The 12389-nt window shown below is 40.7% G+C and overlaps 1 protein-coding gene across 2 annotated transcripts in view; it reads left to right on the top strand.

The window, feature by feature from the left end:
• Nucleotides 1-12389, top strand: part of GRHL2 (grainyhead like transcription factor 2) — a 142767-nt gene that overhangs the window by 40016 nt on the left and 90362 nt on the right. For both annotated transcript variants that reach the window (XM_010981884.3, XM_010981883.3), the window contains exons 3-4: nucleotides 3219-3286; nucleotides 8070-8463. In XM_010981884.3, the coding sequence (XP_010980186.1) occupies nucleotides 3219-3286; nucleotides 8070-8463 (462 nt within the window). The remainder of the gene's footprint in view (nucleotides 1-3218; nucleotides 3287-8069; nucleotides 8464-12389) is intronic.

Genomic DNA, 12389 nt, shown 5'->3' with positions numbered 1-12389 from the left:
ATTTTAAACATTAAGGAATTATTCTTAATTCCAAAAACTCTGTGCCCAAATGATCATTTTCAGGCCTTAACCCACTCTTTTTCAGAGCTTATATATGCTGGAATTAAAGTTATAACAAAGTCAAATCCTCTTTGAGGATAGACTCTCTTTCTGTAGTAAAGTGAAATGATAATAGAAAAAAATAAAGATTCTATTTTTTGAGTCTAAACTTTGGGAAGTCAAATTACTTTAACAATTGCTGCCACGTTATCACCTAAATTGTATAGAATTTTTGTACCTCTTTGTAAGTGGTAATTGATTCTTTTCATAAAGTAAACCATTTTCTTTTGCTCCTAAGGTTGGAGTACATCTCCCCTCAGGGGCCAGTAGAGGGGGGATGGTGTGTGACACACAGCAGACACTCAAGAAATGATGGTCCCTGTCCTTGAAAATTGCAAAGGCTTGTGTTGGTAGAATATTTCATGCATTTCAAAGTCTTTCACCTACATTCTGAAACTTCAGGGAGTCCCATCAGGTTTTGTATTTCACAGGTCAGGCAGCTAAGCAGGATTTACTCAAGGTCACAAGGCAATTCTGGACATTTCTTAATGTCTGTTCTGTTACACTGTCTGTGTTAGTCTGCTTGGGCTGCCATGAAGAAATACCACAGACTGGGGGACTTAAACAATAGAAATTTTTTTTCTCACAGTTCTGGGGGCTGGAAGTCCAAGATCAAGGTGCTGACAGGGATGGTTTCTGATGAGGCTTCTCTTCCTTCTTGACTTGAAGGTGGCCACCTTCTTACTGTGTCTTCACATAGCATTTCCTCTGTGCACACACATACCTGGTGTCTCTTCCTCCTCTTATAAGGCACCAGTCCTGTTGGATTAGGGACCCACCCTTGTAAACTTATTTAACCTTAATCACCTCCTTTAAAGTCCCTATCTCCAAATACACTCACACTGGGGATTAGGGTTTTAACACATGAACTTTGAGGACACACAGTTCATTCTATAGCGCTGCCCACCATTTAAAAAATAGCTTCTTTGTATCCATTTGAAAATGGGTTCAAATTTTAAAGATACACATTTGAAGCTATTTAGATGGCATTTATTATAAAAATAACTAAATTGCTAGGATCTGTCATAATTTAGGGACTCATATTAGCCTAGTTTTCTGTTCAGTTCAAGCTACTTACTGGTAGCAGCTCCAAAGTCAAGTATGACCTTTTTATTAATTTCAGGCATGACAGAAAAGTGTGACAGATTGCATTAGTTAGTTCTTCTTATAAGTGGTTTGATTTACTTTAGCTCACTTTGTTTTTCCACAGAACTAGCCTTGCTGAATTGTGGGAGGTGAGTGGGGGTGGGGGTGGGGGTGGGCAGTCAAGTTCGGTCAGGAAGGCAGTGACTCCTTCTGGAAGAGACCAGGCTGGTGGGCTGGGCTTTATTCTCCCAAAAGGGAGTACAGGGCTAAGTGCATGGCCTTGCTTTTTGCTGGATGAATGAGTGAATACATGATTTAATAAATATTCATAAGCTGTTGAAATTTTTAAAAGAAATCAGCTTTTCATTTTAAGCTTATACATACATATTCTAGAAAATACAGGGAATCTTAAAGAAGAAACTGAAATGTCCTGTATTTCTTCTGTCGTGCTATTTGCCATCATTTCCTCCATTCCTGAAGGACTGTGAGCACAGGCCTGGCAGACTGAAGAAATGATTTACACACATTACAACAGCAGCAGGGAGGTGGGTTGTGGGCAGAGAGTCCAGTGAAGAGTCCGTTGCCATCCATACTTTATCATGTATCAGAATTTCATTTTTAAGGCCAAGTAATATTCCATTGTATGTGGCTATGGTGAATAATGGTGCTGTGAACACGGGTGTGCTGGGTACTGAACTTTTATGTTTGCCTGTCATCCTGAGTAGGTGACAGGCACTGTTTTATTCATCTCATTTCTGTCTAGCACTCACTTAGAATGCCTGCTACCTTGTAGACACTCAACACTGACGTGTGAGTGAAGGACTTACAACGGACTGACTTTATCTTTATTTAACAAATAAAGTCCCAGACACTCTAAGTGCTTTTTAAGAAATTAACTCATTTAATTTTCCTAAACACCCTGTGAGGTATAGGACTCTCATTATGCCTGCTTTACAGCTGAGGAAAGTGAGGCAAAGTTAGTTAGTGGTAGAGCGGAGCTTTGACCCAGCCAGTCAAGTGCAGGTCTGGACTCTCAGCCGCTCTGCTGTGTTGCCTCCCTCGTCCAGCTGACTGAGCTTGCACACATATTCAGGTGAGTGGAAACCAGGAGCATTGCTGGAGGAAGCCAGAAGGGAGATGCTTCTTATAAACACTCTTTCATGTCAAAATAGTGAAGGCTGTGTTTTGAGTGCAAAGATATTTGGCTAGAAAGGAGATCTGGAGATTTAGGAAAAAACAAAATAACCAAAACATTCAACCAGCCAAACAAATCTAGACCCACTATTCATGTGTTCAGACTATGGCAGAGATATGCGCTCGATCCTTAATGCAGTAGCGCCATCAGATGATGCTTAGAGACGTGGCTGGTGAGGGTGTCCCTTCTCTCAGGTAGCACTTTTTCAGTCATCTTTTAGGTAATGTGTTGGCATTGTGGTTGTGAAGACAACAGTAAAAGTGCACTTAAAGAATGATGGAAGGCAGTCCATGAACTATGTAGGGAGGGTGGGTAAAGGCTGGTCCCAGTATTAGGTGCTGCTCCCCCAGTGGACAGTGCGGCCCCCTGCCCAATTTGCTCCCCTCCACGTCAGCCCCTGGAGTCCCTCGTCAGAGTGGAGAGTCAGTCCCTGTTCCTTAGCAGGATGCTCATCGTAGGTCCGAGATGTTTTCAATCTGCTCCAGGGCACAGATGCCCAGATTCATCCTCCACTCATAATGCCCCTTTCCTCTCATCCACTCCCAAAGTGGGGAGACCTCGGGAGGCGCTCAGGTCCAGGGAGAGTGGTCTGTGTCAGCAGTGCCCCGCAGAATCAGGCTTGCTGTGGCCCTACGTTTATCATCACCCTTTTGTGTCTGATCCACTGTCATTGCCACTCAGGCTACTCACCTTTAACCATCTCCTGGCTATCGCAGAGTTGCCACCTTTTCCTGGAGAATGTCCCATTTCATGTTCTTTACTTGCGCTGGTGTCTAGCTCTGCACAAGGTCACAGTTGCCTCCATGTAAGTCTGACTGACGCTCGGTGATGTTTGCAGGTTCCTCGAGACAAGAGGCTGCTGTCTGTAAGCAAAGCAAGCGACAGCCAAGAAGACCAGGATAAAAGGTATGATAATCTACAAAAGATATGGCTGGCTCCCCGAATAACTCTTTTTCTACATTTTTTGAAAACAACAGTATTAAACTATAACTTTTGTTCTTGAGAGGCGTTCTCGAGAAGCTTAACCTCCCCACCTGTCTTTTGGAGTCTGGACCAAAACTGGATCTCTCGGCGAGGAAAGCAAATTGCAGTTTTTGGTTTTACATTCAAAGTGTCATCAACGGGCTCTTGATATCCTCCCTCCTAAGGAGGCTGTAAATCCCAAGAGTTAGAAGTGATACTCTGGCAAGACAGCCCATCGCTGGTGGGAGCTTTGCTGAAAATCCTATGGCTGTATGACTGTGATGAGGCCCTTGAGGGGTGAGACACCTGCAGATCACCTTTGTGAGGGAAGAGGAAGGAGGCAAGGCTGATCTCAGTCCAGGAAGGAGCTGGTAGAGAGCCATGGGTGGCAGAGGGCGGTTTCTGGGTGCTGGGCTACGAAAGATGTCTGGAGAGCAAATGTCATACTGCTTTCTGCAACCCTGAATTAAGAACCAGCTGAAAAATAAGACACAGACAGATTGAAATTTAAAAAGAAAAAGAAAATCAGTTTTGTTTCTGCTGAAGCTAATGAGAGCATGTAATTTTGAATCAGCAGTTTGTAACATGTCAGTCCTGCCCTAGATATGTCTACTCATCTAGTCCTAAGCAGGGCTTCAGTCCTCCCTGGAGGGACAGGCCACCTGCGGCATGGCCGTGGTGACTGGAGTATCCCCTCTGAGACTCCCTAGGATGATCCAGACATATGGAGGGAGCCAGAAGGGTCTGGACCAGCTTGTTCAGCTGCTTCTCCCAAGCTCACCAATCAGATACGCCTCTTCCCCGGTAAAGCGGTGGAGAAGCCGCGGTGCTTCCCTGCTGGAGGGGTTTCCCCTTGGCAACATGAAGCCAGGAGAAGTGAAGTCTCCTGCTAACAACACATATGCCAGGATCTTACCTGGCCTTGGTAGCAGCTACTTGTGACATTGCGATCTTGTTAGATGACTAGCAGTGGGCGCCGCCCCCCCCCCCGCCCCCGCAACCGGCAGCCCTGTGCTGCGCGTCACCTCTCAAGGCATTCCCCGCCCCGCCCTCCAGCAGGGGGTCACTGCTGTATGCATCCAATGTGCAGTTCCGCAGGGATCTTCTGATGCTCCACGCTGCTCTGGGGACGTGGGCACTAGTTGGTAGCATTGAGGACAGGGAGAGAGATGCTGATACTCTTCAGATCCTGTAACTTTTCCTCCATCCAGCCAGTATTTATTAAGCTAAGCATTGCTGTCTGCTGTCTGCTCAGTCCTATACCAGTAATCACAGAAAGGTGGTGGTGGAGGGTGTGTGAAGGAATCTAAGATGCGTACTCTGTATGCATCATAATAGATAAAAGAGGCCACGCTTTGGTAAAGCATCTTTTAGAACAACGTTAAAGACTGACAGCCGCTCATTGTATTTTAATGGCCATTTTTGTGATTTCAATGAAGCACCTTAAAAAAAAACCTGGCAGGGAGGCATAGACAACCACCTTGTATAGGACTAATTATGACTTAGTAGACTTCTGGTTGAATGTAATTTAGAAGGATATCATTTAGTCTGCAGTGTGTTCATGAATTAAGGTGCCATGTGCTAACGTATCATTACAAATGTTTATATACAGAAGTCACTACTTTGAAAAGTAACTGAGAATCTTAACGACATGACTCAAAATTTTTTTTTTAAAAGCACCATTTCATGCACCATTCTTAGCATTGCATTTTTTCTCATATTATTATGCTTGGTTTAATATTAAATTCTATTGCTCATGAATCAGTATCACAGTAATTCTTACTTCTGATCTGATCTGGTTTTTTTGGATGTCTTCCAAGGTTCTCTGGCATCAGCTTTTAAAGCCAATGCTATTGTATGGAAGTTACAGTTACATCTTTTAGGATGGTGCTGACTCTTATTTCCTTGTCATGTGGTACTAATGACTTGACTAGGTCTGTACCCCTGTTATTAGTTTGCTTATTTATTTGTTTGTTTATAAGAACATACAGAATATTTTGGCTTGTGTTCTTGTTTAGAATTCAGGTGTTTTGCATGAATTAAAAGTTTAAGAAATTTGGACTGAAATGGACTCTAACTAGAGAGGAGTTGATTAATTTTGAATATTTTGGCAAAGCCAGTAAGACCATGCTTGTGCAAAGCCCAGAAGAGTGGAAAATGGATAGTGGCTTTGGTAACTAATCAACGGAGACCAACCCTTCTGCACCCTACTTGCAGGACACTGTCCCCTAGTATTAACAGTTACTCATCCACAAAAGGGCCCTGGGCAAAATGAGTTTGGGAAATTCTGGATTACAATTAAACAAATGAAGGAACCCCTGGGGGCCTTTACTGTGTTCACGGTGTTTGTGACCCACCAGGGTGGTCTCATTTTGGCAATTTTTTTTTCTTAAATACTGATTTTATCAGGGACTCCTTTCTTTGAGGAACATCTATTAACATTCCGTGCAATGTTCTAAACACTGAGGTTTAGGAAAGGCTGCTATAAATGGGTGGTCTGGATTTTGGCATCATCAGCTCACTGGATTCAGATTAAACATTCTTTCTGCATTTTCACTGTGTCTTAGATACAGATTCATTGTATTGATTTGGCCACGAAAGCAGGTTATTACTTAAAGCCAGAATGTTTGGAGACTTGCGATTTTGTTCTTTAAAGGATTCTTTTTTCGAATGATTTCTACGAGTCTGTGACTGATGCACAGAAGTTCCGATATTTTTCTGTTGGCTTTGTTCACGTGGAGCCAGTCTTTCCTCAAGCTTCACTTTGAAGTTTTATCTGAAAAATCAAAGCTAAAAATACCAAGTCCTGCTTGAGAGTTAGGCAGACTCCAAAGCGAGCAGACTTCCGTTACAGAGAGGAGCCAGGAGAACTCAATTCTTGGAAGAACCAATTTTCTTCAAATATTTTTCTTGATGAGAGATACCTGTAAGTCCCAGAAAGCACATGCTAGTTTCAAAAAAGCAGACACTGGAGATGGGGCCCGATGTAAATATGCATTTTCTCTCTATGTCATTCAGAATAATCCATAAATAAGTAAGAGGTGGCCTCAAATCTTACTGAATGCAAGGACTTTGTTAGTAAAATCATTTTGCTTTCAACAACAGTCTCTTGTAAAGAAGTTTCTCTTTGCGTCTGCTCTCTCCCAGAATTCTATAGCATAGATGAAAGTATTTCATCCTGTCCTGGCAAGAATTAATTTTCTAAATCCTTTCCTCTCTCTTTGTACCAGCCAGGAGGTCTGCGATCTGAGAGATCTTGTCTTACATAAGCCCAGTTAACACCCCTTCCTTAAGCCCTGAAAGTAATTTAATGCTAAGGATATCAATGAGCTCATGTTATTTCTCAATTTAGTGCAAATATTTTAATGATAAATTCTCATTATCTTATTTTTCCTGTAAGGAGTTTAGCCCACAGAACAGTGAAAAATATTCTCCCACTCTCCCTCTTCAAGTTATTGTCCTGTCCCTGCCTTTTTTTTTTTTTTTTTTTTTTAGCTATTTTATTTTTTTGTTCTTTTGGTCTTTAATTCTTATTTTTTACTGAAGTGTAGTCGATTTACAATGTTAGTTTCAGGTATACAGCAGAGAGATTCAGTTATACATATACATACATACATATTTTTTCAGATTCTTTTCCATTACAGCTCATTATAAGAAGTTGAATATAGTTCCCTTTGCTGTACAGTAGGTCCTTGTTTATCCGTTTTATACGTGGTAATATATGTTTGTTAAACCCCAAATCCTAATTTATCCCTCCCCCACTTCTCCCTAAAGCTATTTTAAATTCTTTTCTTTAGAAAGCTTTCAGACATATCCATAAGTAAACAGTATAATGAACCCACAAATACCCATCCCATCCCCCAGTTTCAGCAATGATAACTTTTTGTTACACCTGCTTAATTTCCACCTTCCCTCTCCTTTCCCCCTGCCTTTTTTTTTTTTTTTTTTTTTTAATTGCAATAGTGTTTAAAGTAAGTCCCCAGCTTACGGCTTACTTTATGTCATTTCACCTCTAACAACTTCTGATTTGTATCTCTAAATACACAAGGACATTTTATTGCATAATCTCAAAATCATTATCACATCTCACTAAAGTAGCAATACTTCTTAACATCAGCTAACTCCCAGTTCATATTCGATTGCCTCAAAAATCTCATTGCCTCATGAATGCCTCTGGTTTCTCAGATCAGGATCAAAACAAGATCTGCTCATCATACATGACTGTGTTCTCCTTTAAATCTCTTAATCTACAGCAAGGTTCGCACCTTTCTTTTTTTTTTTTTATTTATATATGCCTCTGACTTATTGAAGAAACCAGGTCAACAAGATGTTCAATATTCTGGCTTGTTTGACTGTTTCTTTTGATGTTGTTTGAGTCATTCTTCTGCTCCTATATTTCCCAAGAACTGGACGTTGGATATAAAGGATTACTTTGATTTAGGGTCAACTTTTTTTTTTTTTTTTGGCAATAGCACTTTTTAGGTGGAGCTGATTGCATGACACCAGGAGGCACACACATGGGTAGTTTCCCTGCCTCTAGTGATGCAAAGATCCATTGCATTCCATTGTAAAGTTCACTGTTTTTCCCCTAACAAAGTTCAATTTTTCCCCTAACACATTTGCATCTACTGATTATTGCTTGCATCAGTAATTTTATTAAGAGTTGCAAATGGTGATTTTTCTAATTCTGTCATGTTGTGGGGGGTGGGTGGGTTTAACCACACAGAAACTGTCTTGGCACCAGTGAAGCCCAGAGTAATTTGAGTGGAGGAGAAAACCGAGTGCAGGTCCTAAAGACTGTTCCAGTGAACCTTTCCCTAAATCAAGACCACTTGGAGAATTCAAAACGGGAACAGTACAGCACGAACGTCCCCGAGAGCCCAGCCATCATCCCCGTGTCAGGAATCACAGTGGTGAAGGCTGAAGATTTCACGCCGGTTTTCATGGCCCCACCTGTGCACTACGCCCGGGGAGACGGTGAGGAGCAGCGCGTGGTTATCTTTGAACAGGCTCAGTACGGCGTGCCCTCCATGGCCAGCCACGGCACCTACCTCAAGGATGACCAGCGCAGCACCCCGGACAGCACTTACAGCGAGAGTTTCAAAGACGGAACCACAGAGGTGAGTCCCTCGCTCTTACGTTAACAGCTGGAACCGAAACCCAGAACCCTCACCTAATTTTTTTTTTTCTACTTGCTTTCGAAATGGAATAAATGAATTAAACTGTGAGTTTAGGATTTTTTTTTTTAATGTGTTGGCATCTTTCTTTATAAACAGATTTTATTAAACCATTTGATCTATGTGTGTGTAGGAATAGTCTTTTTTTTCTGACTCTTAGATGACAGATTCCTTTATTGGTGTTAGTTTTAGTCTTAAAATTAAATATTTATGAAGAATGAAGAGCTGTTTGTGTGGAAACTTCCTACTTTGTAAAGCTTTCACCTTGACCTCTTCCAAATGGCAGCTAAAGATGTTGCCTGTCCCTCCCTTTTTAAAAACAATTATCGGGGGAGGGTATATCTCAAGTGGTAGAGTTCATACTCAGCATTCATGAGGTCCTGGGTTCAATCCCCAGTACCTCCTCCGAAGAATAAATAAGCCTAATTACCTCCTCCCACCAAAACAAAACAAAACAAACAAAAAAAACCCCTACAAAAAAAGTCAAAAAAACAATACCAGTCTTTAAAGACCTTGTTTGATTGAATACTGAAGAAAGAACTGGTGTTATCAATAATCAAGTGTGTGCGTGTGCACTTTGCACCTTATAAACAGGGGCTACGTGTTCTCGTGTGCCCATAGAACTTAACAAAAACAATGAGCATTGCTTGCTTGTTTTAAATTCACACGTTTTAAGGGCACAGTTTGAAAATTTTGGTGATTGTACACAACTGTGTACATCAGAATAAATAGAAAGTTTCCTCATTTTAAAAGTTTGAACTTGAAGCCCTCTCCTCTTTCTTCATTTGCTCATGGCAAGCACTAATCTGTCTTCTGTTGTGATAGTTTTGCTTTTTCTAAAATTTCATATAAATGGGATGACAGATTATAGAGTCTTATATGTTGTCTTTCATTTAGCATAATATTTTTGAGATTCAACTGTTATTTTTATTTGTATTCAATAATTTGTTTCTCAAATTGCTGTGTAGTATTTCATGGTAAGCATGTATCGCAATTTATTCACCAGTTGGTGGTCACTGGTTGCTTCTAGAGTTTGGCTATTATTAATAATGCTGCTGTGAACATTCGGGTTTATGTGTTTATGCTGACATACCCTCGCATTTCTCTTGGGTAAATACCTAGGACTGGGCTTGCTGGGTCACGTGGTAAATGTATGTGTAGCTTTGTAAGGTACTACTGTACAGTGCTTCAGAGTGGCTGTAACATTTTCATTCCCACCCGCAATACTGAGGATTCCCATTTTCCACATCCTTGCCCAGACTTGGTATTGTATATGTATATGTACATATATACATATATACATATATATATATATGTATTCTTTTTTATTACAGGTTACTGCAAGTCATTGAATATAGTTCCCTGAGCTATACAGTAGGACCTTTTTGTTTATCTATTCTGTACATAGTAGTGTGTATCTGCAAATCCCAAACTCTCAATTTATCCCTCCCTCCCTCCTTCTCTCCCCTGGTAACCGTAAGTTTGTTTTCTGTCTGTGAGTCTTTTTCTGTTTTGTAAATAAGTTCATTTGTGTCATTTTTTTAGATTCCACATATAAGTGATATCATATGATATTTGTCTTTCTCTGTCTGACTTCACTTAGTATGATCATCTCTAGGTCCACCCATGTTGCTGCAAGTCAGATAATTTGCCCAATTTTAAAACTGGGTTATTTGTCTCCCTTTTATTAAGCTGTAAGAGTTTCTGGAATAACATGAATGTAGCCCTTGGTCAGTTATATGCTTTGCAGTTTGGTAGCTTCTTTATTTTCTCAATTGTGTTTTTTCAAGGATGTAGAGCTTGCCAGCTGGAGCCTGACAGCTTGTGGCTTAAATATTGTTGCAAACAGTATTTAATCTTGATGAAGTCCAATTGATCAGTATTTTTCTTTTATAGCTTATGCTTTTGATGTGCTGTTTAAGAAGTCTTGGCCTACAAAGATTTTCTCTCTTTTTTTTAAAGATGTATAATAGTTTTACCTCTTATATATAGCTCTATGATCCACAATGAGATAATTTTTATATCTGGTATAAGAGAAGGGTTGAGTCCCATTTCTTTTCATATTGATACCCAATGTTCCAGAACCATTTGCTGAAAAGACATTTAATTGCCTTGGGGTCTTTGCAGAAGAACATCAGCTGATGATATAATTGTGGCTAACCTCTCCAATTTGATCCAGAACACATTATGCATTTTTTTTTAATTATCTCAGGTCAGCTTCTGCCACATTTAGGGGCAGTGCCTTTGCATTCGAGATGATGGTCATTGACATCACATTTTTCAGTCGGCTGGGTCAATGCAAGACAATGGCAGAAGGGGAAAGCTTGAGGTTTCTAATTTTTTAAAGAGGAGTGAGTGTGGTGGCAGCATACCAAATATTTGCAGCCTGTGCCCATTTAAGTTGCCATTTGGGACAAAATTCAGCCACCTGAGGCTGAAATTGCAGCCCTAAATAATAATATTTTTAAAGAATAAGCACTTGATGAGCACATACCACTCATTAAATGAGTGACATATACTCATTTAATCCTCACAAAAACCCTGGGAGGAAGATACTGTTATTGTCATCTGTATTTTCCAAATGAGGATACAAAGACACAGAGAGTGTAAGAATGCCGGTGGTCCCCTCGCAGTAAGTGGCAGAGATGGGACTGGCCACAACCTGTCGGGCCCCAGGACCTGTATCCTTACCATCACCTCTGCACTCAGAGACGGTGAGGCCTTCTAGTTCTCAGGATGTCCACTGCGTAACACAGTGACTTGCCCAAACGTGTTTGTTTTTTTAAATCTAAGTGTTCTTTATCTATGTCATTAGCTATTTCTCATCTTTCATATGAGAATAAGAGGGGCAGAAGGGACCAGCTCTCTACAGCGTTGGTAGGAGGTCAGGGGAGACAAGTCACATGAACAGTCCTTTCTCTCTGGCCCCCATCATCCCCAAGTACCTGCTGGATCCTGCGAAATCGAGGAATGAGCAGAGCAGGACACGATAAATTCCCTGCCCTTAACAGACTTCTGTGCTTCTTGGGTTCTGGTGGCCTTATATCAAACTTTCAGTGTCTTTGTAATAAAAATAGTGTCTTAAAGTTTGATTCTTTAGCTTCTTGTGCTGTGTTGCTTAAAATAGTTAACAAGCTTTTTTTTAAAAAAACAAAAAAACAAAAAACTGAGTGAGGGATCTTGTAGAATTTTTGGTATTGTTGAATATTTGATTTGCCCTCGAGCAGTCAGGGGTGCTTCTACAGGAAAAGCACATCCACGCAGGAATGTGCGGTGCATATTTTTTCACTACAGGGTTGCTCCTGGTGTTTTTCTCACATGGAGCAGAAATATTCCATTAGTCCCAGAGGAGTCCGTGGATGTGGTCCAATGTCAGCGGAACCATCGTGCTCTTTGGAGGATGTGTTATCAGCTGTGTTTGTGTTGCAGATAAAGAGGCTTATGAAAGGAAGCTATTGTCTTTTATTTTGAAGTGGATGAGAAAGCAACTTAGCAGAAACTCAATGGGAAAAATATTTCCACTGGATTTGCTTTAGCTGCTCTCCGAGTCTTGGGAATCAGTGTTTACGTTGCATATTGGATTTCAGTCTGATGTGAATCAAATGGAAGGATCTATTATGAACTTTAGCCATGGCATTGTCAACTGGTTATGAGGTTAGGCGAGCTCAGAGTAATTTCACCAAGTAAATTTTACTAAGGAAAATTTAAAACCTAGTACTTCTTTTAGGCAAACTATTAAAACGTTTACTACTTGTTGAATTAGCAAGTTTCATTTGTTATTAGAGATGGCTTCTTTCTGTGTGTGTGTGTGTGTGTGTGTGTTTATACCAGAGAAGGGAGCAGTCTGGTTCAACTTAGGTTGGGAGTTT

The sequence above is a fragment of the Camelus dromedarius genome, chromosome 20 (genome assembly GCF_036321535.1).
Source record: "Camelus dromedarius isolate mCamDro1 chromosome 20, mCamDro1.pat, whole genome shotgun sequence".
NCBI classification, from domain to species: domain Eukaryota; kingdom Metazoa; phylum Chordata; class Mammalia; order Artiodactyla; family Camelidae; genus Camelus; species Camelus dromedarius.
Note: the sequence above shows the minus strand (reverse complement) of the source record. Positions and strands in the feature narration are given on the sequence as shown.